The sequence below is a fragment of the Alternaria hordeiaustralica genome (assembly GCF_023758085.1).
Source record: "Alternaria hordeiaustralica strain BMP 2776 chromosome Unknown scaffold_1, whole genome shotgun sequence".
NCBI classification, from domain to species: Eukaryota; Fungi; Ascomycota; class Dothideomycetes; order Pleosporales; family Pleosporaceae; genus Alternaria; species Alternaria hordeiaustralica.
This window is the reverse complement of record NW_026056773.1, coordinates 3,857,687-3,885,435: the sequence shown is the minus strand read 5'-3', so window position 1 is coordinate 3,885,435 and position 27,749 is coordinate 3,857,687. Positions and strand designations below refer to the sequence as shown.

Below are 27,749 nucleotides of genomic sequence, written 5' to 3'. Positions count from 1 at the left end.
TTCAGCAGTCACTTTTGAAGATGTACCGATATCGTGTGTAATAAAGAAGAACAGCTTTGCTAAGAGAGAAGATGGTTTTTATACTTGAAATTGCAGTCAAAAACACCACAAGGTGAGGGCATGCGCGCGTGTGTGCCCATCGTGAACTGTTTCTCAGCCGTAACCCGAACAAGTCGCAACAAACTTCACGATTCACTTCCCCGCATGCAGCCAACGCGCCCAATTATGCAGACGCCCAATTCACGCGTCATGTTCATGCCACGCCCAAGAGCCAAGCCTAAAAGACGGAGTCTGAAACCGATAAGCGAAAGCCGGTCGATCCCAATGTCCAGACGCGCGAGTCACGCAACAAATGTCCTGAGGCCCCACATCCTCCCGTCAAAACTGCAGGATCGTGAAACACAAATTACCCCACCCTCGCCCGTGGACCGGGGTCGCTCGTCATGTTCTGGAACCTACGATTACAGGTACAAGCTTGCGCAGTTGCAAATGTCGCTGTTTCAAACACTTGTCAGCGCATATCCCAGACGTCCCAAACACCAGGGCGCAAGCACCAGGTACAACCCGCCGGTGCGGAATCGGGAGCAAGAAGAAACAGAGCACGTACCGTTTGATGAGTTCCTGACACGTTCCCATTTTCTGGAACAGCGTCGGGTCGCCGATAATCCGAGCCGCGTTCTTGACTTCGCGGCACGTCTCGTCTAGTCGGGTGATGACGCGGACAATGGTGCCCTCCATGACATCTGTCAGGTCTGTTATGCGATTGAATGACATGCCTCGTGCCCACTCATACACCACTTCGACCATGCCGAAGCGGGGTTTGCTGACAAAGTCATTCGAATCGTCAGCCGAGAGGATAACCTGGTGCAGAGTCTGTATCTTGTTGACCTTTTCGGAGATCTCAACAATCTTTGCGACGCCGCGTTCCAGATTTGCAGTTAGCGTAGGCTCTACGTCGGTCTTCTCTTGGAAGACAAACGCCGAGAGTAGTGCGACGATTTCTTCCGGTTCGTACTCGGCGAGGACGTTTTCTAAAACGAGCTCGGTAAGGACCAGCTCATCGGCCGAGTGGATCTGAAAGCTGTCAGTGGATGGGTGGAGCTTGAAGTCAGTGTCAAGCATACCTCGCAGGCTACCTTGCCCTTCAGCTCTACGCGAGAACCTTCGTCAATAAAGCCGAGATCCTTGAGTACCTGTATGCGCTGTTCATAGTCAGGGAGTAGCTGTAAATTTTGGTCTGACATGAGCTGGCGGAGAGCAAGGATGTTTTCCTTGATCAGCCATTGATCGTGCTCCATGGTGAACTACAGAGATTAGCATGGGTTGAGAACACTGCCGAACGCGAACACGTACATGTTTCAAGAAGTTTGGGCATTTCAAACATTCTTTGCTAACCGCATTCAGTCCTTCTTTCCTGCGGGCTTCCTCCAGTTCACGGAACTTGAGGCTCTTGATCTTGCTGTAATCGTACTCATCCCAGTCTTCGTAATCCCATGATCCACACAATGGCAGAAATTGGGATTCAGCCAGCTTCAATGTGTCTGACGAGGCTGTTAGCGCCGGATCCAGACCGTAGCGCACCCACTTACCTTTTTTGCGATTCAAATTTTGAACAGAATCAGGAACATCGATGATGGTCTTGGTGAAGCACTCGATGTCGTTCAGGGGTACAAAGGCTGCCTTCAGGATCAAGTCCTTGGGACTGTTCGGTAGTTTGCGGAAGTGCTTTGCAAAGGGACCGAGATACGGCAAAAGGTCGTCAGGCTGACGATCGTGGTGCTGCGCCACCTCCAAGACTTTGACTGTAGGCTCGTTGCCCTTGCTAGTGCCATCTTGCATTAACATACCCGCTGTTCGTTTGTTGTCCTGACTGCGTGAGTAATGAGCTAATTTGAAAGCGAAAGTGAAGCGTGTACCTTCTTGTATACGATCAACCTGTTCTTGGACAAAGCTTTCCTGCCGATAGGGTTGATGAGAAGGCTGAGGTGCATCTCATTAGTTAGTCGCTTGTAGTCCTCACAAGACTGGTGGCACGCCTCTAGGTCGATATCGCAGATATCACAAGGTTCTCGCTTGATCTTCTCCAACTCAGCCTCCGAGACCTTGACCTTGCCTTGATGTTCAGGCAGTAATGCTTGAGTGGCATTCTCACTGAAACTTCGCTTGATCATCTCTTCAATCTTCAGGGCTTCTACACGTAGAAGGTTCAGCATCATGTTGTAGGTGAGACGGAACTGTGATCTCAGCTTCGTGGGTTCCCCCAGCATCATCTGACGGAGTCTGGCTGCTGGTGGCGCCTCATCGGCCCCGGGCGCGCAGATGATGACAGTGCCGACTGTGTCAAGTCCTCGCCGACCTGCACGACCGGCCATCTGAGTGTACTCGCCGGGCAGCAAATCACGGAACTCGCGGCCGTCGTGCTTACGGAACCCAGAGAACACAACGGTCCTGGTAGGAAGATTAAGGCCCATGGCGAAGGTTTCCGTGGCAAAGAGAACCTTGACAAGCGTCTTCGCAAAGAGGATCTCAACAACCTCCTTGACGATCGGCAACATGCCACCGTGATGGACGGCAATACCTCGACTAAGCAGTTCTCTCAGCCGCTTGATCTGAGGGAGCTCACGGTCTTCCTTGCTTAGTCGAGCCAGTGACTTCTCAATGGTCATATGTATCGCACTCTTCTCCGCAGCATTGCAGTAGTCGATGTTAGACAGCGCTTCAGCGTTTTCCTCGCAGCGCTTCTTGGAGAAGACGAATATGCAAGCAGGCAGGAGATCCTTGCTTCGGAGATGCTGGATGAGGTGGACCCAGATGTTTCTATCCTGGGCGGCAGTCGTACGACCGCCACCACGGCCCGTCCTTGCGATATTACCTCGGCCTCTAGCAGCGGGCGGGCCTCCACCGCGAGGTCCCCCTCGACCGCCACCTTGTTGACCTCGTCCGCGTTGGTTCTGGCCTCCTCTGGCGGGTGGGCCTCCACGACCACCACCGCCCCTACCGGCTTGTGCATCATTTGCAGGAGGTGCCTTGACCTTGTCTTTACCAGACAGGATATCGTTCGCGTCTTTCCAGCCATTATCGATGAACTTCTTGTCTGCTGTAACGATCTTGTGGATGCCTTTGCCAGCCCATAGATAATGCTCCAGAGGAATTGGGCGTTTCGGAGTAGAGATGACGTAGATGTCTTTCTTCTTTGTTCGACCCACCCAAGACGCGAACTCATATGTGTTGGGTACGGTGGCGGACAGTAGAATGAGTGTTACATGCTCCGGCAGCATTATGATGACCTCTTCCCATACGACACCTCGCTCCAGATCGTTGACATAATGCACTTCATCAAAGATGACAAATTCGACGTCTCTGATAAGATCTGCTCCTCGGTACAGCATACTTCGAAGAATCTCGGTAGTCATGATGAGACAGCTGGCTTCGGGTCTGATCTGCACGTCTCCCGTGAGAATGCCGACATCATCAAATGTTTGGCGGAAGTCGCGGAACTTTTGATTACTGAGAGCTTTGATGGGAGAAGTATATATAGCTTTCGTCATATGCTTTGCAGCAAGTGCGATGGCGTACTCTGCAACCACGGTCTTGCCGGCGGACGTATGTGCGGCTACAAACACAGAATCGCCATGCTCAAGATGATAAACTGCTTCTTTCTGGAATGTATCGAGCTCAAAGGGATACTCGCGCGCCATTTCCGGAACAAGTTCCCGGAAGTTAGTAATGTCGCGGTTGATGTCAACCATGTGAGCCCACTCTCGTCCGCCCTTCCTTCCAGCACTCATGGCAAGTGGACCATGAGGTGCCAGAGCAGGGAACTCTACCGGCAACAAAGCATCGATCTCTTCGTCTCCAGCATCTTGGTCTTCATCAGGTTCCCCATTTGCGCCAGTCTTGTCGTTGGCATCCTCTTCATCCGCATCAGTATCCTTGGGAGCTGCAGATGCTTCACCCAAGGTATCTTCGACCTCCTGAGCAGTCTTGGCATCCGTAGTTGGCTTCTTCTGAAAGTCAAGACCACGCGTGAAGCCAGGCGGCACCTCCAGTAAGCCACCTTCAGCACTGAAGTTGATGACTCTGTCGAGACCGCCACTCTTTTTCCCATTCGCACTCTCTTGCTGCTGGATTGCTTCATCCTCAATGGCAGCTACTGCTTCCACGCCATCAAGGCCGCCGGGCGCGAATGGAAAGAAGCCAGCTGCACCACGCACGAATTCAGCTCTGTTAGCAGGCTTCCTGAGAAGCGAAGTAGAGTTCTTGGCTGTTGCTGAGTTTGCCGGAACGGTGACTTCCTTGTATCCAGTGACGCGGCCTTCTAGTCCCTCGCGTGTGAAGCGGATGATGGTCCGGGTCTGAGTTGGGGCGATCTGGAACAGGCTTCGGTAATTGGTAGGTGCATCCCAGCGCTGCTGAAGCTGATTCAGCCACTGCGTGTTGAAGGATTTGGAGGGTGTTAGAAATTCTTGCTCCAATTCCTTCTTGATGGCCTCTTTGGTTTTCCGCTGTCGCTTGGGTGGCCGCTGTTCGCCAGCTATCGAATCTATCCCATCCTCGTCGAGGTTGCTGCTGCGTAGCCGCAGCTTTTCCAATTCCCCAGACAGGGCCTCCATAATCGCGAGTTGAGTGCGAATCTGGTAGGGTACTGTGCCTGTGGGATTGTGGCGCGACCGAGTGAGAAAATGGATGACGTTGTTCGGCGCGCCAAGCCGTGTCAGGAAGGACCCACCTAAGCACTTTCCCCGCCATACACAGCGTCGGTGCTCCAAGCATGTAAGATTCAACACGCCGTACCTGCATATGCACCACGAGTAAGATAGATCCTAGGAGAGCCCGCGATAAGCCCATGATATAGTAGGGTATGCCCAGGAATAGTAGAGTCCTTATCTCTGAGCTGCACATAGTGTCTAATTGGGTATAGAAGGCTACATGGTAGCCGATTCCAAGTGCTAATCATAGCTCATCGTCACTTCATGACCGAGCGCCGTCGCTCTTATGGTATTATTCCCAAACGCCGCGCTATGATTGATCAAAATCTGTTTGCAACATCACGTAGCTGCTCAATCCCACATGTCGTCCATCTCTGCCATTGCTTCCATATCGTCCGCAAAAGGATCGTCTTGTGTGGGCATTGGTCGCGTTGGGAGTGTCTTGGGTGCTGTGTAGCTGGGCTGTTCGCTCTCAGCTAATAATGCATCTAACTCGTCGTCGTCGGGGTCCCCGCTTTCGGGTGGCTCCGCTGCATCGCCTGCTGGATTGTGTGTAGATGCCTCCCGTTCTGTTTGGTGGCCTGCGTCTTCTTGGCCGCCGTTCTCGACGCCCTCCATGTCTTCGGTGCTCTGTTGTGGGGTCTTCTCTCGGGCCGCATCATCGTCGTCTTCATCCTGTCCTGTGTTGCGGCGCGGTTTGCCTTCGTCGATCCAATCCTTCCGCATCAGCTGCATGCGCTTCGTATGGCCGACCTTTTCGATAATGGCTAGGGCGTCTGCAAACTTGGCGCGGGGGTAAAGATCGTCGAGCCACAGCTGGTACATGTTCAGCATACGGGCAATGTCTCCATACTGGGATTGAGTTAGTCAGTGGGTCGACTTCATCAGGATAACCGTACCTCGTGACCCTTCCCTTTGAAGCGGAGGCGATCCTTTGAGATCTTGCGCAAGCGGGGAATGCCAGGGTCCGACAGCAGCCGTTGGTCATCGAGTTTCGGCGCAGGCTGGCGCTTTTTTGTGATGACAATCTCTTCGTCAACGCCTAGGCCGCCCGCAGTATCGCTGTTCTTGTTGCTTCGGTACTGCGGCTGTGGCGGGTTCTCGGTCGATTGGATGGGTTCTTCGGGATTTGTGACGTCTTTCAGAATATCGTCGAGGTCATCGTCGGAGTCGTGGGTGGCCATTATATCTGATGAGGGCTGTTGCGGGTGCAATGAGGTCGGTATCTTCGTGGATCATCAAGTTCCCATCGCGCGACGCGTCGGACGCGTTCGGTCATGCGCACGGGCCCATCATCACTAGCCGTATGTGGCGCAACTAGATCTTTGTCTAGGCAGGGTCCAACCAAGCTCTCGAATGCAGCTTTGCGATCACACATCGTCTTCACTAACCTGACATTTGCTATAATCACTACCGCCTCTCCCGCTGCTATTATTTTGCGACTATACGTTTGCTGCTCAGACGTTCCGTATCGCAGCTGTACCGTGGTGCTACTGCCTTTGCGACAGCGGGTTTGCGGCTCGTGATCGAGGCCCAACGCGCCCTAGACCTCATACAATGGCAGCATCAAATGTGCTTTCCGCCGACGCGGTAGCTCCAAGACTCGACTTCTTACTACGGCGCGCCCGTGTTGTCAAGCAGAGTACTGCGATCGATCCTCCACTCCAAGTCTCTGAGCTTGTACCGGAAAGCGAGCCTCTGCTCGGCGAGATCGAAGGAGGGAAGGAAGTGCGAACGCTTGCGGTCGAGAGTGCAGCCAAGAGTGTATTCTATGCCAACCTTGTTAGTTATTATGCCACGGAATCAGCTCCGCCAGTTGCTTACATGTTCAGGGATCCACGCAGATTGAGGAGCCGGCCTTCGTAACCGTCTGGAATTTACTCGACATCCTCCAGTACTGTGGAGATCGGGGTAGGTTCTTTTGCCGCACTGTCTGGATCTTGCCTGACCTTCCCAGACCTCTGCCATCCGCAGCTTGTATTGTTGCTCATCGAAGAACTACTTGACAGCCAATCCATCTCGGGATGTCGCACGGTATTCAATTTCCTCGAATCTCGGAGAGAGACCATCATTGCGGTATGTCGTCCCTGATACTATTCTTAACCATTCTCATCGTGCCGCAGATCAACTCCAAGAACAAGGATCTTGTCATCTTACGGCTGTGCAATGAGCTGCTCCGCCGGCTGTCTCGCGCGGAAGATCCGGTATTCTGTGGCCGCGTCTACATCTTCATGTTTCAGAGCTTTCCCTTGGGCGACAAGAGTTCGGTAAATCTGCGGGGCAATTTCCACGTGGAGAATGTGACGACATTCGAGGACTTCCTCAAGGAATCGAATACGGACGAGGACTCTATGCAGATCGATGCTGATGGACCTGTTCCTGCTCCCAAGGAAGAGTCAAAGTCAGAGGAACCAGTCATCCAAACTGAGGATATCGACAAGAGCAGGGACGTGAAACCTACGACACTTGACACTGAGACCCTCTATCCAGTATTCTGGTCATTGCAACACTCCTTCTCGAATCCACCCAGGCTTTTCGAAGAAGATAATTTCAAGCAATTTCAGAAGAGCTTGGAGGCAACGCTAGCCAAATTCAGGGAAGTGCCCAAAGTGATCCAGGCCGGAGATTCAGAGCGAAAGAAGGGACAAAAGTCGCGAGACGATGACGACTACGATGCATTCGCCAACTCCTTTAATCCTAAGTATCTTACAAGCCGTGATCTGTTCAAGCTCGAGGTACGCAAGATTGCCACTATCCATCTTGCGCTAGGACTGACAATCTCCAGCTGAGCGATCTCGCCTTCCAACGCCACATCCTTGTTCAAGCACTGATACTCATCGACTTTTTGTTGACTCTGACCGAAGGGTCCAAGAGCAAGCCATTTTACCAGAATGCGCAGAAGGCGATGCAATACAACTTCACATTGCGCGAGGAAGACGTAAGTGCCCGTCATTTGCCTCTTCTCACACCCTCCGTCACGCTCTCCTGCTCGCTTCGCTGTCCATGATCATCATCTTCTCGGCTGACCACAAAGCACAGACCGAGTGGGCATTGGGCATCAAGACGGCTATTGCAAATTACCTGCAGGAAGGCCCAGATGGCAAATTCTACTACCGGATGGTGGACACCGTGCTTTCCCGCGACAAAAACTGGGTACGATGGAAGATGGAGAACTGCCAACCATTCACTAGAGATCGAGTCCCCACAACGGACTTCCAACAAGCCAAATCTGGGGCGCAGAAAGCTGTTGTTGGTAAGAAGGCGTCCAAGCCCATGGGTGTTCCCAGCAGCTTGAATTTCCTCTACAACAATGAAGCGGATAAGGGTCTCTCTCAACTACGGCAAAGCGACAGGTACGTGCTCCGCTCGTCCGAATGACACTCGATCCCAGCTTCTGACGTCCAGTTAGGTTCAATGTGCCGAATGCAGAGTCATATGCAAAAAAAGTGAAGATGACCGACTTGGATTTGGAAATGACTGATGCAGAGGACGAGAAGCGGCAAGCGGGGGAAAAGAAGTCCAGCTACATCTGGCGAGGTCTTCGCGTGGCTTCGAAGACGCAGCTAAGCTCGTTCGATAGAATCGAGCATGGCAAAGGCCTCGAGGCTCTTCAGCCGGCCACCTCTTCCATTGAGGCGACGGGCGTTGACGCTGCACCCACTGCTTCGGAAGACCAGGGGGCTATTCCGCAAGACGAGCATCAGAGCGTCGAGGAGCAGCGGCCCGACCAGCGTAGTCAAGTGACTGCGGAACCAGCGGCGTAGTGGTAGCAGCGACAGGGGCAGTGTCGCCTGCGCCAGCTCGGTATGAATTATCGACGGCTCTTGAGAAACACATGAGCTTTTCCTCATACGTTACTGTGCAGTATGGGGAGCATTGTGGCGCTTTCCCATCGAATTTATCGCTGCAAGCGAAGAGAACATGGGGTTCATCTCCCCGAGCCACTCTCAGCGTATCGATAGATCGGAGGCCAGTCATAGTGTGAGCGACCGCACAGCCGGTCGCCAACGGCGCCCCTCAACCTGCAACGCCACGACTGGAGGTCGGAAGGCTGTGTGCGGCGCGAGCAGGCTGTGGAGATGAGGAGCCCCATGCTGATGAATAGAAGTCTTCGCAATATAGCCTCATCGCGTGGGAATGTACGCCGTTTCCCGGGACTCGCTCTGATGTAACCACGATGGCAAGATTGTGGCTCTCGTCCCTGGCTAAGGATGACGGAGTGTCCAGGCCCTTGAGGAATGCTCTGATCACAGATGTGCCGTGATGCGCCGGGGTGGGGCCGTCTTCAGGCTCATTGAATGAGTTGTCAGCACAAAATCCACCTACGTGGGAGATGCTGCATGATTCCGAAATGAAGGGACCTGTACGACCTGACACGACCGTTCAGCGCAGTCCGAGGCTTCCAAGGTTCTCTGCGGTGGACTGGCACGCGGTGGGACCACCTCATGATGACATGACAAGTTGCGAACCACACGGCGGCCACGGGCCCAGACTGCTGGCAACGGATCGCAATCATATTCAATGCATTATGTTCGCGAGAGGGACCGAAGCATAAGGACCAGAGGCAGGCATGTTCTGCCGACACTGGACAGGCACCCATGCGCTCATCAAACCCACACAAGTGTTGCGTCCCCCACCAATGGCCCGCCAGCGTATTCGCGGTTTCGCTATCGCTTGCTCCTGTCATTTCCACAGGCCGTCCTCATCCGCCAGCCGGGCGGTCTTGGCGTTGTTTGGGAAATCGACCGCGACGCCCTGCCGGCATCGCGTTTTGGAGATTGCGTGTGCGCAGCCGGCGACGTGCTTTTTGTCGTTGCGAAACGGGCCAAACGCTGGCGGTTACCCGCGTGCTTCACAGGCAGCGTGCAAAAACAATATGCGCCGGTTCAGGCAATGCGACCGCAGACGGCGCGAGGCGGACAGTGTGCATCATTCGTCACGGGCGCTGGCCGCGGTATCGGCTACACGTTCAGGTCTGCTTTGGACACGGGCGATGGCGATCACGACGGAACGGCGCAGCAGGGGTGGCTTGCGCATCGCCCATTTTTCCCTGCAGTGCGGCCGAGCAGACTGTTGCGGTGCGCGCAGCCTCGCTGGCAGGTCATTCGCGCGCTCCAGCACCGTTTCAGCGCGCTTGCTTGGACACGCACTTCCAAACACGTTACGATAACCACCGCTGTCACCCAACTACCGACAGCCCACCAGCGTCGCACACAGTCGCACTACAGCGAGAACAGGCTTCGAGAAACAGCCAACTTCAGCATTTTCCCGGCGCGGGCCGAGCTTTTGGCCGTTAGATCGTTGTTAGCCCAGCCAGATCTGTTGCGCGCTGGTGGCCCCCCGCTGCCCATTGGCGACGGCGTCATTGCTAGCCGCTCGACTACTCACCACACTGGATCAAGCAGGTGTGCAGCAGGAACACACATGTAGCTAGACGCGGTTCCTTGGTTGCCGGCCAGCATCATGGGTCACGGCTGAAGACGACCAAGGTTCAAAGTTCATGCATCTGAGCGGGCGCGATGGGCGGCTCAAACCACTGGCACTGGCAAGGCTGATGCACCGCGTTCCTGACGCATACGCAATTTGCGGTCCGTCGTCAGTAACATTTGACAGGTGCCAGAAGAAGCACTGGGGAGCCACCGGCCCAAGGCGGCCTGGTCCACCACCCAGCGCGACGTCGTCGTGTGAAGGTTGGTGGTTCGACGACAGTAGCAGCGAGTACACGAACCTGGCGGCACCAAGTCCGACCTTCACCACCACACCACCATCTCGTCCGTTCATAAACCACACTAAAGCAGCATTGACAGCAACACCCCGCAACAAGCCGTGCAAGCGTTGCCGAGCCCTGTAACATCCCTGCGCTTTCTCGCTGCGGGTTCCTTGGACTTCCCGCATCGCATCTGGCCAATAATGGCGCCGCCGCCTGCCTCGACGTTCGACTGCGAGACGCCACGGATCAGTCCTTGCTCGTCGGCCATTTTTCTACACGGGCCCTGGTCTATGCATGTAGCCTGCAGCCCACCATGTTCACGCACCGCTCGCTCCCCTTCCCTTTCGAGGGGAGGGCACCCTGGCATGCAGCACACCTGATCCAGAGCCTTTCGATTCGCCCGTTCCCGCTCCGTCTCTCCTTCGTAGTAGGCCCACGTCCCGAGCTACCGTATCCCTGTGCCCTGAGCCTTTGGGGTCTGCTAGCCCTCGACGTTAGTCACGCTTCTCGTCGTGTAACAAGCTGCTTCCAGATCCTCGAAGGATATCATGTTTCCCTAAGAGGCACCGCTGTCCATGCGTAGTCTGACCCTAGTCCCTCGCACTTGTCTTAACCTCGATTTTATCCGGATCGTCGTCAGTAGAGTACCGTCAAGCCTTTTTGTCTGAATGATCTGTTCCCCTCCCCTGCCGCCATCGCTGATATAGCCTCCGACGGTTCCTGGCCCTCTTTACAAAGGCCTACCCATCGCTGACTACCAGACGACGCTTTCACTCTTCCAAGCAAGTCGACTGTCCATCACCTCAACTCTTGTCAAGCATCAAGCGCCCACCGTCAGCGTCTATCTTTATTTGGCTCGCAGTATCACCTCCCCGGTAGCTTCTATTTCAAGCTTGAAGTTGCACCAAAACTCCGCGCCCCAATCCTACTGTCGGTACGACATCAGCTTTCAGCCTGGCTTCGCATACCCGCCATCCTTAGACCCACCAACACGCCAGCCTCGAACTACCTGTTCGTAACAGTCTCGCGTCTCTAACGCGTGCTGGACTCGCCGTCGTAGTACTGCGACTGCCTTCACTCTTTCTCGCTGATCACCCGCATCAAACCCCGCACAGGGTTCGAGCGACGATCAACTGTCCACACCAAGCTTCGTCAGATCTTTACCCCTTGCGGAATCCGCAGTCTGGTACAAGTTCGAACAAGGACGCCAAAATCACCAGTCTTGAGGCCTTCCTGGTGACCACAATAACTAGGTAAGCAGCGGTCCAGCTTGAGGCCCGCTTCCCACTAACAGCGAGTCACAGGAGAGGTATCAGCCACACAGCTAAGCCTACATCTACTCCACTACATCAGTTCCAGAAGCGCCAATGGTCGACGGAAGCTTCCTCGTTCCTTTGTCTCCGCCTAGCTCGCCGCACATGTCTGCGTATAGCACGACTTCTGCAGACAACGAGTGGCATTCATCAGAATACAGAACTCTGGAACACACCCCACCACATTCAGATAGCGACATGGCCATGCTCCAAGCTGAGGTCGCTGGACACAACCTCGACATGAAGCGACCGTCAATGCGAACACACAAGAGCTTTCCTTACCTACTCGACGGCAAGAGCCACCTGAACAGCGGCAGCAACACACCATCCGGACTTGATGAGATCGAGCAGCACGACATCCCAAATGTAACCTTTGGAGGTTCAGCACCCACCAGCCCAATCTCGAGACTGACACCCCCTTCCACCAACGACGGTGTCAACGTGGAGAAGCTCGAGGACCAAGAAGACGACGATCTCATCCTCGACGACAAGGACGACTGCGAGGATGGAGAGGACAAGGGTGAAGATAGGCAACCCATGACCGCCGCGGAGATACGTGCTGCCAAGCGAAAGATGAAGAGGTTCAGACTTACCCACAACCAAACTCGGTTCCTCATGAGCGAATTCGCCCGACAAGCACACCCAGATGCAGCTCACAGAGAGCGACTAGCCCGAGAGATTCCCGGTCTCAGCCCCCGTCAGGTCCAGGTCTGGTTCCAGAACAGGTGAGTCGTGTCATAAACCACCGAACCATGCAGGTGCTGACATATGTAAAGGCGTGCCAAGCTCAAGAGATTAACAAGCGACGACCGTGAGCGTATGATGAGGTCGCGAGCCTTACCAGACGACTTCGATATGGCCTCAGCATTGCATTCACCATTCGGAAACTCCCATGGTCTAGGCACACCGCTGGCATCACCCGCATCTTACGGGTCAAGTTTCCCCGAAGGCAACATGATGCGACCACTAAGCATTGATACCTTCCGGCGAGGGCCGCTCGACTCGCACATGTCACCCACGGGCATTAGCCCAGCGTTCGGTGGATTCACCTTTACTCCACCCCAGTCCGCAACCGATACCATTTCACCGGTATCAGCCCACGAGGGATCCCCCTTTGGCTTCCATTCAGCGCCGCTCGACACTAGTCCCAGAACATCCAACCCTTTCTCCATGCCTGTCAGTAACCCTACCGCTTATGCTGCACAACATAGCATCCCACGCCTCTCGCTCCATGCCGACCGAATCGCAAGAAGTCGTGCCGAGTCTCTGCAGTCGCCTTTGAGGACTAGCATGAGCTACACTGGTAGTCACGACAGCAATGGCTCCGAGAACCATCACGACAGTCGGTCCTATTCGAGCTCTATGATGCCCTATGGCATTGGCTACTCCTGTAAGTTTACATAACCCACGTGGGCTTTCCACCGTTCTAACTTTACCAGACTCCCCAGTACCAGGCTTCGGAACTTCCACGGGCAACAGAATGCGGTCCTTCTCCAACGGCGTTCCCCGGCGCATTGAGTTGAGCACCCACTACACTCCTCAACGCAACGGATCGACACCACAAACAGCCCACTTTCCATCCTTTTCTGGCTCACCGCTCGTAACACCTCAGAGCTATGCCATGCCTCAGATGAGCGCACCTCACCACATGTCGTCGTTCCCAAACTCCTACATGCGGAACGACTCGGCGCACAATGACTCGTATTCTGCCGTCGGCTCTGTCCTGGGAGAAGTCATGGAGAACACCAGCCAACACAGCGACGACCACCACGATCAGTACTAAGCGCTCGAATGTTTTGATTACTTTGAATTTATTTTGCGGTCAAGATTATGAACAGCGTGCTATGTCTTATCAAGAAAAAATGGGTACGGATATATGTTTCGACTGGATTGATGACATGACCACTGTCTTGTATCACCAACCTTCTGCGATACCAGTCTCGCATCTCTATACGAATTCTTCGGTGGTTGTTTCGACATATTTTATCATAGCAGGCAGGCGATTACCCCTTGTTTCCAATCTCTTTTCAACAACAACCCTTCGCAGCTCGATTTTGCAGCGCATATTGGTATTATCATTCTATGTATCATCTTATCCTACAAACACCGCATCTCATTGTGGCAATTCAAACCCTTCAACGCAAACGCTGTACCCACTTCTCATTTCTTGGCCCTGTCGCCACTCTGCCATGTCCAATATACACGGCCACACTTGAGGCGCTTCGGAAAAAGCCATACCTGTACAAACTGCAAAGAGGCGAAAGTAATACCCACCTGACACGGCCGATCACACAACAGAACAAGTTAATGATACCCCACATCTTCCAATACAATCTTGCAGGGCGGCTACCGTCACTGCTGTGGATCTGCTACCTGCATGTGCCTGACTAACTAACCTAACGGTGGACCGATTGACACACAGGTGGTGGCGGCAGCATCGCCAAGCAATCCACCGTCGTCGAACGACATGTACCTCTATATCCAAGCGAAACTAGTCCAAACCACCTGGCCAGCTACCCAGCCGCCTCATACCTGAGGCGATGTCGGAGCCTCTAGCGGACACCGAACCATGTGGATACCCTCTCTGCCCTTGCCTAGAAAGAAGTAGTCGCTCAAGCAACTTGACAAGCACTTCTTGTACACGGCCGGACAACGGGACGATGTCACATCAAGGGCCGTGAGCACCTCTCGCAGCGCAGAGGACTTGTTCCGAAATTCCGGGCGAAGAGAAAAACTGGGCGGATAGATCTAGACAGGAATGTGGATACTACGATTACGAATGAGCTGAGCCTACGAATGAAAAACTTCCCGCGTACAGCGCGAAGGCGAAAACAACTAATTACACTGACGACGTTTGGGCGTTGACAGACGCAGGTCGCTGCCATGGCTCACTCAGAGTCTCACGCACACCCACATGGCAACCACACCCACAGTTTCACATCACCACCTGTATCATGCACTAGAATCTTCTTCAGCTAGAAAAGCTTCCACAAACCACCAAGCCGGCTTCCCCCTCAGCGCCCCAGGCGTCGATCCTTCCCTTCCACCACCGGATGGGTGGGGGAGAGGCAGGCGAGGCAGTGGAAAGCATCACCATGCAGACTCTCTGACCATCCCTAATCAAAGTCTCAAACACGCACATGACCACGAACATGTTTAGATTGCTCGCACAAGCTGCATAGCGTGGTAGGAATGGATGGATGGGGCGGGAAAGGGACGCGAAGCCAGACGGGGGGAAGAAAGGCATGATCTCCACACTTTACCCCAGACTTTACCTGCTTTGTGGGCTGCATGGCCTCAAGGACTGGTCGTCACTACATGCAGGTATTTGTACAGGATGGGCTTGGCAGCAGATTAATTTCGGCTTCTGAGGCTCAGGAACCGATGGGCTGCATGGGTTGTAGTGCGTCGCAGTGTGGTGTTCTAGTGCGTTACTACGCTTTTGGTAGCGCGAGGCAGGGCAAGCTACGTACGGTAGGGGTAGGGTATAGCTGGGCGAAGTGGTGTGAGAGGATCGAAAGATGCGAAGACATGATGTACACATGCTTGATAGCTTGTGCATATCGTGACAGGGAAAGCCATGGCATGTGTGGTTAAATTGGTTGAAGCAAGTGCGACCTACGTATACGGACATCCGATGGACCAGAACCAGATAACTTGCTGGGTTCGGATGATGGGTCCTTACGTGCGGGAGGATTATTGTGGGTTGTGCAAGGTGGTACAGCATGGAAGAAAAAAACGTGGAGAGCAAAACGGTGGAGTGACAGCGAGTAGAGTAGGCTCCTTGCGCCTTCTGTTTTTCGCGTCAGGTGCATGGACGTACGTTCATCGTGTGCTTTGGAAGATCGGGGTTTGTGCATTTTGCGGGGAAGATGGACGGTCGGTTATGCTCTGTTGTCAGGATCGGTATGCGTCGAGCTGCAGTATACACATCAGCAACAGAGTATGGAACTATGGCCAAGGGTTGATGGACAAAGACAGGGTGGGAATACGCCAGCAGCTGCGTGACACACTGGATATGAATTTCTTGCAGCGGCTGGCGTGTTTGAGTGGCTGGTTTGGCAGATTGGAGAGTTTCCGCTAAGAAGCGAATGCTAGGTGTGGATCTTAACTTTGTTAGAGTTATTAAACGGCTGCTGCTGGCATCGTTAGATTGAGGAGCCGCGGGTGCTCTGGTCAAGGCAAGAGAAAGATCTTAGGCTTAATCTAGGCTGGGCACGGCCGGGGTAAGGGCTACGCGGGCGAATTGGGTCATTCACAGAGCGCCTTCTTCCAAGCGGTGGTCTTCGAGAAGGCCATGGTACATGGTTCAGCGGAGACGTCGTGTGAATGGGCAGAGGATGTCCTGCAGCCGGTGCTGGGTACGGAAGCATGAGCGTGTGATCTAGGTTGATCGGCTGCTCTTCGTGTGCGATGAGGCTCGCCGTGCATGGCTCCAGCGGCGGTGTGATAGGCGCCCTCTAGAGACGTTTCTAGCAGCTTGTATTCTCGAGTTAAGCTCGCTAGCTTCGGCCACTTATCGACAAGGGCAGGGCCGGGGCAGGTTACTCCAGACCAAAGCAAGACGCGCGACTCAGGACGGACCACACCGAGCACAAGCGGAAGCAACCATGGCATTGACAACAACGCAGGCCGGCGCTGAAGTCATCGTGGCTCACCCATGGGGTAAGGCCGCCGCAATGCGGTACGCCATTCCGACAGAACCCTCGAGGGCCACCGTTCACCTCCTGCGGAGCGCATCATGTGCAGGACGAGCGTTGGCTAGCGTCCCCTGTCGCTGCTTTTGCACCACGCCCTCCACCTTGTTCCTCCACATTCCTTCCTTTCACAAACGTCCTCGCATCGCAGCCTAGCCGCTGAGCTTACCGGACCGGACCTTGGGCAATGGCGCTACCAGAAATATTGTCCGTCAGCTCGGTGGTGTGGTGCAAGGTACACATGAGTCGCGCCTTTGCGGTCCAAGGAGTCCGGAACGACGTGCCTGAAATGATGAGTAAGGGGACTGCCATCCCGGCTGAATTACGACCTGGAACTGGTTCGACAGGAACTTTTAGCCTTCATGACGTGCGGAGAAGGCTCGAGGCTTATCCCACCACAAACACCCTATTGGCACTTCAAGAGCCGAGAAGGATCGTGGAGTGTGCAGTCTGGCGAGGTGGAGGGCACTGGATTTCTCGGGGTCAGCCCTGCGACGCTGTGTTGTGCTTGTCGTCGGTCCTGAGTTCCGGATGTGCGATTGGCCGGGTCGCATCAGGGTCGCTTTCCTGTTTTGGCGCGGAGTGAATTGCCAGTATCAGAGGCGATTGGTGGAAGACGCATATCACGTGGAGGTTGCGCTGCCAGCGTCTCGCTCCACAGGTCCCGAGGTCAGCAGGGATGCGACGACTTCTGGTAGCGCTGCCATGATGATGTAGAGATACGTACCTAAGGCGGCGCCTCGGTCGAGAAGCGAAATGCAGTAAGGTATTGGAAATGGCTGATACGCATGGCGAATAGATGCAGAATGTGTGAGCCGTTGGGCAGTCATGCTTCTTCGACAAGTTCGCTCGTGGTGGGTCAGGCTCTCGCGCCTCTGGAGAATGACGATGCACGCCAGAAGAAGCAAAGGGCGGGACGGGATGATGCAGACAACAAAGACGGGACGAGCACGACCTTCCAAATTTCTTCTTTCACCTGCATTGCTATCTCCCCACCCACATGCAACTTCCTCATCTGCAGCCACGGCCGGTACTTTGAGCAAAGCAAAGAATCCTACGGCAGCTTGATACGATGTCGATTTTGACTCCAACCCGTCACATGCCATCAACGCCAAAGGATTGTGAGGCGCTTTTAGTGCCCGAGGGTGGTTCCTCAGCCGTTATGCACCTGCGTTGATACGGCGCAGGGCGATCCTCGAAGGATACGAGCAAGGCCATGGCAGCCAGCGATCGGACGACGGCAAGCTTGCGCCATCGACACCAAACCTTCTGACCCGCCTATTCGCGCGTCCGGGCACCGGAGCAAGATACGAGATGCGGAAGGCTGGCGCACGCTTTAAAAGCTGAGCTTGCCCCAAGACGCAGGCTTGGGGGACTACTCGAAGAGGAGCGTCTGCGTCTGCCACAGCCGGCGGCTTTTCTAACAGGAAAGTAAGAGTGGCACTTCGCCGAGGTAATGTGGGTGTGGCTGACGATGAGAGGTGGAACTTTTCGACGCCGCTGACGGTCAAAGTTTCCTCTTCCACGGTGCCCGTATGCGGGACTCTGCGACGTTCGTTTCCTCCTTCATCTCCACACCCCCAGATTTATGGGAATTGCGCTTTCCGCAGACTTGCATCTCTCCGGCATCCCGAGGCGAATACTGCGGGGCGAATGCGATTGATGGAATTGCGATGGCCAACGCATCGTTAGGCATGGCTGTCCTCTTTTGTCGCAACACGACAGAATGCGGACGTCATGCCTCATTTCGTTGGTAGGGCGCGTGAGGTTTAATCCTCAGCGCTGAGGCGACTCGCCCACACGCAAGTATAAGAGGTCGTACCAAACCGCCAGAGACCACAAGCCATCTGGTCTGGCCTCGGTACCTGGCATTACGGACCGCTGCATTACACCCGCAGCAGGGTTTCAGCATCGGTCGTGTTCGTTGCTTTTGCGACCACGACATTGCTTCTGCTGTGCTGCCGGCGCATGCAAAACCGTCGGCTGTGCGCTGCTAATGCCACGCTGCATGACAGGATTCCGGCAGCTGCTGGCTGCACTCGGCTGCTGAAGTTGCCGTCTCGTTGTGTCACCGTTTCGTTTCGTGTGAGTCAAGGATTGCAACGGGCGATGATGGTGGCTGTTGAGTGGGTTGAGACCTCGGGAGCATTGATGGTGGGTAGACTCCCCAAGCGGCATGTCACTGGTGTCAGTAATCTCCAGGTAAGTGATAGATAGTCAATGGGAGAGCCTGCATCTGCCTGGGCATGTCTTGGTGGCGGTATGCGTTCACATTGCCATATTCATTTGCAATGACCCACAGTTGCAGCTCATTGCTTCCACAAGAAAGCAGACCCCGCCTCATGTCAGGGAGGAATTTTACAATCATCCCCTAGAACTCTGCATCATCATGGAAAAGTTTGGGTCTTGAGACTAACGTAGACGGCAGCGCACCTGTTGAGATTTCTTCAAGGTTGTATGAGGTGGCCGCGCACTAGAACGGCCCTACCTAGGTACCCGCTGTAAGAACGTGGGCTGTACGCGTCCGAGCACGCTAGACTTACAGTATTCTCCCCAGGTGTGGCAATCGAGATTTCGATATTGCGACGGAAGGACGACCCATATACCAGTACCAAGATCATTATGCAGTTGTCAAAGATACGGTGGCACAGTAGTCCAGAGTGCACTCTTGCAATCTCACAAGCGTGCGGTCGATGGTTCAGGGTCATTACAACTTGAATACCCTTCTTGAGCTACTGCAGTAATACTGCTAGCAACGGTTGACAGCACAGATCTGCATTACCCCAAGGTCGGGATATCAATATCGAAAGAGCATATTTCACTGCATCCACCTTCATCGACGCCGGTTGCCACCCACTCCAGACATTGGTACTGCGATGGAAGCGACCCGTAGCATGCGCATTCCCCAAGACCCTCTTACCTCACAAACCCTTTGTTGAGAGCAGTCGTAATCATGATGTTATCGCTGTCTCATGATTGTTCATTGTTCATCGCTTGCGCAGCGCAGCGCAGTCATGTCGCCGACAAAATTGTCGATGCATCGTCCGGTCAACAGAACAGAGTCCGTGTGAAGCTCAAGACGCGTACCTGAGTCAGGTCGGGCCTTGTAGTCAGTAGTAACTTTGGAGGTGGTGCACAGAGTGGTCTGATCAACCTTATCGATTGTGGCAACGATACCTGAGGTTCGCACATGACAATGGAGTTAAGGCGGAGATGCCTTTCACGTGAATGGTCGCCTCCGCGAGACACGCCGTCATCGTGCATAGATGCGCAGCAAGACGTCAGTGGGTTTACATTTTTCTTCGATCTGCGCGGGAGGGGAGATGCATCTCGACATTGTATGGCTGACAGAACTTAGGCAGTATCGTGGGACTAGGACCGCCTTGTCTGCTGTTGCTTTGTTATAGCCACATCTGTGCTTCGCTGTGCAACGGGGTGTATCCTGAGAGACACAGGGCTGAACTATAATAGTCAGGTTAAGTCACCATCTACCTGGTTGTATGCTGCGAGCGAGAACAGGGCGTTTGGTACGCGGTAGACGGATGGGTCTGCGCAACGGTGGTGTTTGCTAGAAGATGTATCTCAGCTCGCTGTTGCCGCCTGGCCCAGCGCAAGGCACCCCACGTACTAGAGCCTTGTCTCCATCCTCCGGCAACGATAGTCACGTCCTGCTAGGAGGAGTCACAACGAGGCCATTGGGGCGCAGTGCAGCACTGTGTGTCATGTCCTGCTTACTGCGTATGTGATGACGATATCAACGACTTGGAATTGGTGAGGCAGCGTGGGAGCCCCTCGCGCTTGCCTCATGTATCCGAGGAAGGCACAATCTGCACCATGGTTTATGAGCGCGAACCAATGAATTCATCGTGAAATGACTGTCCCGTGACCCTGAGCAAGCAGTCACCAAGCAAGCAAGCGGCAATTTGTCCGTGTGAATTCGAGGTGTTGGGACTGCCTTCAAGGGCTCGGCTAGGACAAGATCCTTGTTGCGGCTTAGTGTGGCACTCAAACAATTTTCGAAAGAGCCCAACCGCCATCCCTCCACCCACCCGTCTCTCCACTGCGAGAACACTCATCACGACACACGCAGCGGACTCAGTGATCTTCACACGAGCCGCCCCGTCGATTTCACGAATTTATTCGGCGAAATCCCCCTCCCGGACACGGAAACCTGTTCAGAGACCTCTTCATTGAAGCGCTCGGACAGCCCTCAACACCCTTCTCAAAGGAGTTGACCTCTGACCTTCCCTTCCCCACGCGGACGACACTCTTTTCTGCACCCCCCGAGTCGCTGTCCCAGCAACTCATTAATTCCGCAGAGTTCGTCCCCTCGCTCGAATCTGGGATTCCAGCACCAACGTCATCGCCCTCAGCCAGGTAGCGATTGCGCAGCCTACCGACCGCCCTCCACACCCTCACCGCACCTCACCTCACCCACCACCGAGTCCATGAGTAATCCCGCCTCGACTTCGCAAACCCCGCCGATTGCCGCTTCCTCGTCTGCGACCGCGAACAGCTCCTCTACAGGATCGTCCGCCACCGTGGCCGCCGGTTCGGCTCAACCCACTGCCCGCAGCTCGTACGCCAACGCGACCAAACCCACGATCGTGTCTAGCGCAGCGCCGCCCGTGGCAGTGGGAGGACCGCAGAACGCGCAGCATGGCAAGAGCTCTTCTGTCTCCCCGGTGAACGGCAACGGCGCCCTCAAGCCTGCTATTCCCGTCATGCCCACCATCGTCAGCGGTGGTCCCAACGGCAGCGCCCACGAGCGCAAGTCGTCTGTCCAGATCAAGCAGACCCCGCCGGTTGCGACTGCAGGCGGCCCGCCCTCTGGTATCAAGTTCGGGTCGCTTGCCGGCTCACCAGCGCCTGCCCACGCCTCGCCCGTAGTCCAGGGAAACCTGAACCCGGCGCAGGTGCAGAACCCGCGCGTTGCCTCGCCCGCTCATTCACCATCGCCCATTCCTACGCCTATTTCGGGAGGCCCCAAGCCCGACGGACTGCCCACTAGGCCAAACATTGTGTTCGGTGGCCAGGGCGGTGAAAGCACTGAGCCTAACGTGAGTTTGCGCCCTGCCCCCCATATAGTCCTCTCTCCGCTTCACATACTGACCCCACCACAGGCACGCCCTGCTATGCCCCCTCAACCAAACTCTCACACGATGCCCCAACACATGCGTCGCGAATCCTCCCAGTCTGCGCACAGCGACATGAGCAACGCAAACATGGGCCGCGGCGGCTCGTACTCCAACCGAGGAGGCCGTGGTGGATTCCCTCCTCAAGGTCAATACAACCCGCACATGGCCAACCATTCGCCACAGCCGTTCCGCCCGATGCCTCAGATGGGCCGCGGCCAGGCTGCGCCATTCCACCCTCCTGGCCCGCAGCGCTCTCCTTACACACAGAACCGTAGCCCCGCTATGACACCTGCTACTATGCATCAGCAGCAGCACCTCGCTAATCCTCAGAGCATGCCCTACTACCCGCAACAGCAGTACCCTCAACAGGCAAGTACATCCTCCACTATTTCAGCAACTCCCTCAGTTTCTTCATCTCGCAGATCGGTTTTCTCGACTGGATCGCGAGTTTCTCACAATTCTCCCATGTCCAGCCATGTTTCTGTCGGGACCGAGAGGCCTTTCAACCAAGGTCGATCGGACTCGGCAAATGTCCCCACACAAATTGTTCCGCCACCAAATGTTTCAGTCTTTTCAAGTACAAATATCGAATCATTCCTAACACAAATTTCCCCACAGGCTATCTACGGAGGCATGCCCCAGCCCAACTTAGACCCGTACAACAACTTCTACCCGCAGAGCTACGGACTTCAGCAGTCTATCCACTACCCAGGTGTTCCCGCCAGCCCAGGTCGTGGATTCCCTCCTCAAATGCAACCGTCTCCCTACGGTGTCGCCCCCTACGGTCATCAGCCACAGGCTCAGAGCATGTCGCGCACTCCCTCCAACATGTCGGAGCGCCCGTCATCTGCTGTTCCTCAGCCTTCCACACCTGCGATGACCAACGTCAATCACATCTCGCACACGCACACTCCTAGCATGACGGCGGCAAGCCCCGCACCTAGCTCCACCTTTGAGCGTCCGAAGAGGCAAAGCAAGGCCATCCAGATCAAGACTGGTAAGTTGCAATCTCTGCATGCGATGATATGACAATACTAACGGCGTATAGTTGATGGTGAAGTTGTCGACTTCAAGCCCAAGGGCGCCTCGCCTGCCCCGCCTGCTGTAGCATCCGCTGCACCTGCTGCCCCTCGTTCTCCCGCTATTGCTGCCACTCCCACTCCTCCGCGCGCGCCGAGCGCCACCGACTCTACTCGTGCTGAAGATACCGCTTCCAAGAAGGCCGAGTTTGTCAAGCAGTTCCAGGAGAAGCTCCGCCTACAAGAGGAAGCCGAGAAGAAGGCCAAGGAAGCTACAGAGGAAGAGGCCAAGGCCGAAGCCAATGCAAAGCTTGCTGCTAAAGAAGAGGCCGACGCCAAAGCTGCTCTTGAAGCCAAGGAGAAGGAGGATGCTGAAGCTGCCAAGAAGGCCGAAACTGACGAGGCTGAGAAGAAGCGCCTCGAAGACGAAGAGATGGACCGCATGATTGCTGAGATGGAGGCCGAAGAGAAGAAGCGCGAAGAAGATGAGAAGCGCTACGCCGAGGAGAAGGCAAAGAAGGCCGAGGCTGAGAAGGCCAACGCTGCCGAGAAGGTCAAGCAGGAGGAGGAGCGTCTGCGCAAGCTAGAGCGCGAAGCCGAAGAGGCTGAAGCTGCTCGTGCAGCAGAGACTCCTGAGCAAAAGGCCGAGCGCGAAGCCAAGGACAAGGCTCTCTTCGCAAGCTTGAAGAAGAACACCATGTTCGGTCCTGGTGCCTCTCAGACTGAGGAAGAGGCGGCTCCCGCTGAGTCCTCAGCTCCTATTGCCGCACCTGCACCCTCTAAGACCCCCACTGGCTCCAAGCCCAAGCCAGCTGCTCTCAAGCTCGAGACGAACAAGTCTGTCGAGCCCGCACAGCCGACTGCTGGTATGCAGGCACTCAAGACTGCACGTTTCCTCGAAGTCCGTGCTGAGGTCATGTATCCTCAAGGCGTAGCCAGCCCCAACCCAGCTCTTAACAACAGCAACCGGAGCAAGGGCCGCCAGTACGACAAGGACTTCCTCTTGCAATTCCAGGATGTCTTCAAGGAGAAGCCATCTGTTGACTGGGACATGAAGCTCAAGGAGACAGTTGGTGACGAGCCCCAATCTGCTCGCGGTCCTCCATCTGCTCGTCCCGGTTCTATGCATCTGGGCGCCGGTGGACGTCAAGGCTCTCGCCCTGGCGGTGGCGGTGGAATGGGTACATTTGGGCAAGGTGGTGGATTCCAGCCAGGAGGCCGCACACTCCCGCCAGGTACGACATCCGAACAGCGTTTCCAGCAAGCCCAAGGCGGACGCGGTGGCTCTATGACGAACCCTCTTGCTCATGTCGTTCTAGGTGGAGGTCGTGGTGGATTTCCTATGGGCGGGCAGTCGATGTCAGGACGTCAAAGCTCCTACCAGAGCGCCGACCGCAATCAACCCAATTCTCCTCGCGTTGGCAGCTCACGCGGTAGGGGCGGCCAAAACAGCCATAAGGGCGGCCGTGGCGGCCATGCTCAAGATGCCAAGCAAATGCCATTGACAGCCGGCCAGGAAGTCAAGGCACTCCAACGCTCGCAGACTGGTTGGGTGCCTACGTCGCTCACTCAGCCCGCTGCTGTCCAGGCTCAAATGAGCGCAGGCCACTTGGCTCCGGATATGGTACAACGTAAGGTCAAGGCCGCTCTCAACAAGATGACACCCGACAAGTTCGACAAGATTTCCGATCAAATCCTCGAGATCGCTGGACAGTCAAAGGATGAGACTGATGGACGCACTCTTCGCCAGGTCATTCAGCTCACCTTTGAGAAGGCTTGTGACGAGTCTCATTGGTCGTCCATGTACGCCAAGTTCTGTAGCCGCATGTTGCAGACCATGAGCACCGAGATCAAGGATGAGAATGTCCGCGACAAGCACGGTGCGCCAGTTGTCGGTGGTGCTCTCTTCCGTAAGTACCTCCTCAACCGCTGTCAAGAGGAGTTCGAGCGTGGTTGGGAAGTCAACCTGCCCGAAGCGCCTGAAGGCGAAAAGGAGGCGAAGCTCCTGTCAGACGAGTACTACGTTGCCGCTGCAGCCAAGCGTAAGGGTCTCGGTCTGATCCAGTTCATCGGAGAGCTATACAAGCTGGGCATGTTGACTCTGCGCATCATGCACGAGTGTGTGCTCAAGCTTCTCGACTTTGAGGGTCTCCCCGATGAGGCCGCTATTGAGAGCTTGGTCAAGCTGCTACGCACTGTCGGTGCCACGATGGAGTCCGCCGAAGCCGGCCCCAAGATGATCAACATGTACTTCGAGCGCATCGAGAAGGTCATGAACATGGAGGGTCTTCCTTCGCGTATGCACTTCATGTTGCTTGACACCGTCGACATGCGCAAGTCCGGCTGGAAGTCCAAGGACATCCTCAAGGGTCCCAAGACCATCGCCGAGATTCATCAAGAAGCCATGGCAGCCCAACAGGCCGCCGAGATGGAGCGCACGCGATCAAACCAACGCGGTGGTGGTGGCCGTCTTCCCATGGGTCGCGGCGACGCTCGCTCGTTCTCAGGTGGTGGCATGCAGCCTCCTCCAGACACTGGCAGCCGTGTCCAAATGGACGATCTCCGCAAGCTGTCCAAGGGTGCTTCTGGACGCAACCTCAACAACGCTGGATCTCTCGGCCCGTCCATGCTTGGTAACCGCGCCGGTAGCCGCCGTGGTATGGGTATCGGTCCCGGCATGGGTAGTCGTGAAGACTCCAACGCCTCTTCGCGCAATGGCACACCACCAGTGCAGAAGGAGAAGGAGGCCACTGCTCATGCAAACGCTTTCAGGTAAGATCCGTGCTGTTTTTACTCGAGATCTTTACTAACATATGTCACAGTGCACTTGCTGCTCTTAGCAACGAAGACGCCGGCGAGGCTGGCTCTACATCCAACGCTGCTGATGAGTCTGCTGCCGACGCGGAGGCCAAGCCTTCCGAGTGATTACCTTTCCTTTCGAGCGCGTGACGGTTATACCCATAGACCACACCGCACGCGGTAATCTAATCGCCTGTTTCGTTGCATAGAAGGGGGCATCAGCGCGCGCATTGTTCTGCATTTCGCGGGGTTTCATTACTGCGACTTTCAAGAGCGATGGATTCCAAAAGTTTCCTTGTTGTCTGACGGCCGGTCTCACGAAATGGGTTTGGGTGTTCAAACCATTGGTTGGTACAAGCCTCGATGACTCTTTTTATGCGCATGCTTCATGACGGCGTTCCGGATCTGAAGATGGGGATGGTCTACACCACACGCTTTTCACGAGCGCTCTGGGTGGGCATTTTGGCCAAGTTTTCCTCAGTCCTCCATCTTTTCTTTGCGCTGCGATTTCCTTGGGGTAGGGAGGACCAAGAGGTAGAAGGAGTACCGCGTCTTCCTGTGGAGGTCTCTCCAATCCCGCTCCCCCTTTATGCGCATGTTATCCTCCTTTCCTTCTTTTTGCCTCTTACAGAGAGTGGTGGCTTGGTGATGCGGTGTCCGCCGACGATAGCAAACTTGCTTAGGCATGCACTTGCGAAAAAGATCCTGCGTACACGAGAGCAAGATCTACGAGGAGATGACTCTTTGTGCAATAGCTTGATCTAGTTCGAATAAACTGGTAAAAAATTATGACTCTGCTTCTGTCTGTGATACTGTCTGTGATGCGCCTGGGCCAAGGGAAGTCTGCGTCCGGCCCTGGAACCGTTGAACGCACGTTCCCCTCCAATGATGTGATGTGATGTAAACGTCGATCTTACTGCGGGACGTTTGCATACGGCAGGAGCGTTGCGCGTCTTTGCGCAACTTCCAGGTGAGGGGCAGCGCGCAGGGATGCAGGTGAGGATGGCGCAACTGGCTACGTCATAAGGACAGAGTGGTCAACCGCATATCAGAACATAAGGCTGGCCGAAGTAAGCACATTACACCTCACTCTCAACACTTCCTAAATCAAGACTTCGCACATTTTCAGATCGAAACCTTTACTTTGACCCGAATCACAGCACCAGTAAACTACACAAAGCAATCATGTCTGAGCAGAGCAACCAACAAAAGGGCTTCTTCGGCACCGCTGCTAGCGGTCTCGGTACGTTCCATTACACCTGCTTATTGTCCAAGCAATAGGGGCGCAACCTGAGAGCAGAGTCTTTGCTAACAATCCAGGAAACACTCTAGGCGCCGCAACAAACACCGTCGGCAAGGGCGTCCAAGGCGTCACTGACGCGACTGGCAATGTCGTCGCGGCTGGTGGAAAGGGACTTGGCGATGCTGTTACGGGTATTACGCAGGGGGCTGGTGATACGACAAAGGGTACGTGATATGTGGTGTCGAAGTGCATGCATAGGCTGGTGCTAATGTGTTGTACTAGCGGCGGGCAACTTCGTTGGCGACACGACGAAGGCTGGTGGCAGGAGCGTGGGTATGGAACAGAAGGATAATCAGACTGGTGGACAGTAAGGGGAGTGGGGATCATTCCCTGTGATAGCCGGGATGAGCTTTGTGATGAGCAAAGCCAATAGTTACCCTTGAGGTCGGCATGATGCCAATGAATAAGAACAAATGTTACCCATGAAGGCTTTTTAAATACGGGACGGTGGTGCGCGAGTGTATGCAGGCCGTTTGGGTATACCAGCGCTATGAGACTAACTAGGCGCACTAGCTCGAGCGCTTCGTGCGTCGAAGGGTATAAGTACTGCCTTTCGTCTTTCCCAACCCTTCTTTCTATCATCCATTATTTCCCATTTGCCTTCTCCAAAACGCAGAGAACGAGCCCGCATGAGTGGACGTCGAGACCAAACTCAAAACCCTTACATTCCATGGAGTTCCCGCCTGCACCTAAAATCAAGGATGCCCATCCGATGATGTTTCCTACCAACCACATACCTCTTGATTTGTTCCCAAAACACTGCGATGGCGTGCCATGTTTGTCGTGTTCTGCGATCAAAACCACAACCAAGCATTCCATGTGAAAGTCCTTGGTGACAGACTGCCGATGTTGTCCAAAACACTCTTTTCCGGGTTCCATGGTCCTTTCTCTGCGGCTTCCAAAACTGCAAGCTTCTTGATACACGTTGGTATATAAATATCTTCAATTCAGACCAAAGCGAAGTACGACAACCACATGAGGCTCGCGTACTGCCCAACAGATAGCCACTACATCCTGAAGCCGTCCGCTGGCAGTATAAATACTTCTCTCCCTTCTCCTCA

At 54.8% G+C, this 27,749-nt stretch overlaps 6 protein-coding genes across 6 annotated transcripts; 4 read left to right on the top strand and 2 right to left on the bottom strand.

Moving 5' to 3' along the window:
- Window positions 1-441: 441 nt before the first annotated feature.
- J4E84_001251 (uncharacterized protein) lies at window positions 442-4,613 on the bottom strand (the record flags this gene model as incomplete). The annotated part of the gene is made up of 5 exons (XM_049383885.1): window positions 442-1,074; window positions 1,125-1,304; window positions 1,354-1,550; window positions 1,590-1,866; window positions 1,917-4,613. 5 exons carry the CDS (start codon window positions 4,611-4,613, stop codon window positions 442-444), a joined length of 3,984 nt encoding a protein of 1,327 aa, XP_049249403.1.
- Window positions 4,614-5,060: 447 nt separating this feature from the next.
- On the bottom strand, window positions 5,061-5,893 carry CSM3 (chromosome segregation in meiosis- protein; the record flags this gene model as incomplete). Its single annotated transcript, XM_049383884.1, has 2 exons — window positions 5,061-5,561; window positions 5,609-5,893. 2 exons carry the CDS (start codon window positions 5,891-5,893, stop codon window positions 5,061-5,063), a joined length of 786 nt encoding a protein of 261 aa, XP_049249402.1.
- A 373-nt stretch (window positions 5,894-6,266) lies between these two features.
- Window positions 6,267-8,473, top strand: J4E84_001249 (uncharacterized protein; the record flags this gene model as incomplete). Its single annotated transcript, XM_049383883.1, has 7 exons — window positions 6,267-6,491; window positions 6,542-6,620; window positions 6,667-6,785; window positions 6,833-7,444; window positions 7,495-7,647; window positions 7,749-8,062; window positions 8,119-8,473. The coding sequence occupies 7 exons, from the start codon at window positions 6,267-6,269 to the stop codon at window positions 8,471-8,473; spliced, it is 1,857 nt and encodes a 618-aa protein (XP_049249401.1).
- A 3,313-nt stretch (window positions 8,474-11,786) lies between these two features.
- J4E84_001248 (uncharacterized protein) lies at window positions 11,787-13,515 on the top strand (the record flags this gene model as incomplete). The annotated part of the gene is made up of 3 exons (XM_049383882.1): window positions 11,787-12,457; window positions 12,509-13,122; window positions 13,172-13,515. The coding sequence occupies 3 exons, from the start codon at window positions 11,787-11,789 to the stop codon at window positions 13,513-13,515; spliced, it is 1,629 nt and encodes a 542-aa protein (XP_049249400.1).
- Window positions 13,516-20,877: 7,362 nt separating this feature from the next.
- Window positions 20,878-25,511, top strand: J4E84_001247 (uncharacterized protein; the record flags this gene model as incomplete). The annotated part of the gene is made up of 4 exons (XM_049383881.1): window positions 20,878-21,489; window positions 21,553-22,564; window positions 22,616-25,358; window positions 25,409-25,511. 4 exons carry the CDS (start codon window positions 20,878-20,880, stop codon window positions 25,509-25,511), a joined length of 4,470 nt encoding a protein of 1,489 aa, XP_049249399.1.
- A 1,059-nt stretch (window positions 25,512-26,570) lies between these two features.
- J4E84_001246 (uncharacterized protein) lies at window positions 26,571-26,999 on the top strand (the record flags this gene model as incomplete). The annotated part of the gene is made up of 3 exons (XM_049383880.1): window positions 26,571-26,628; window positions 26,706-26,852; window positions 26,911-26,999. 3 exons carry the CDS (start codon window positions 26,571-26,573, stop codon window positions 26,997-26,999), a joined length of 294 nt encoding a protein of 97 aa, XP_049249398.1.
- Between the last annotated feature and the right edge of the window lie 750 nt (window positions 27,000-27,749).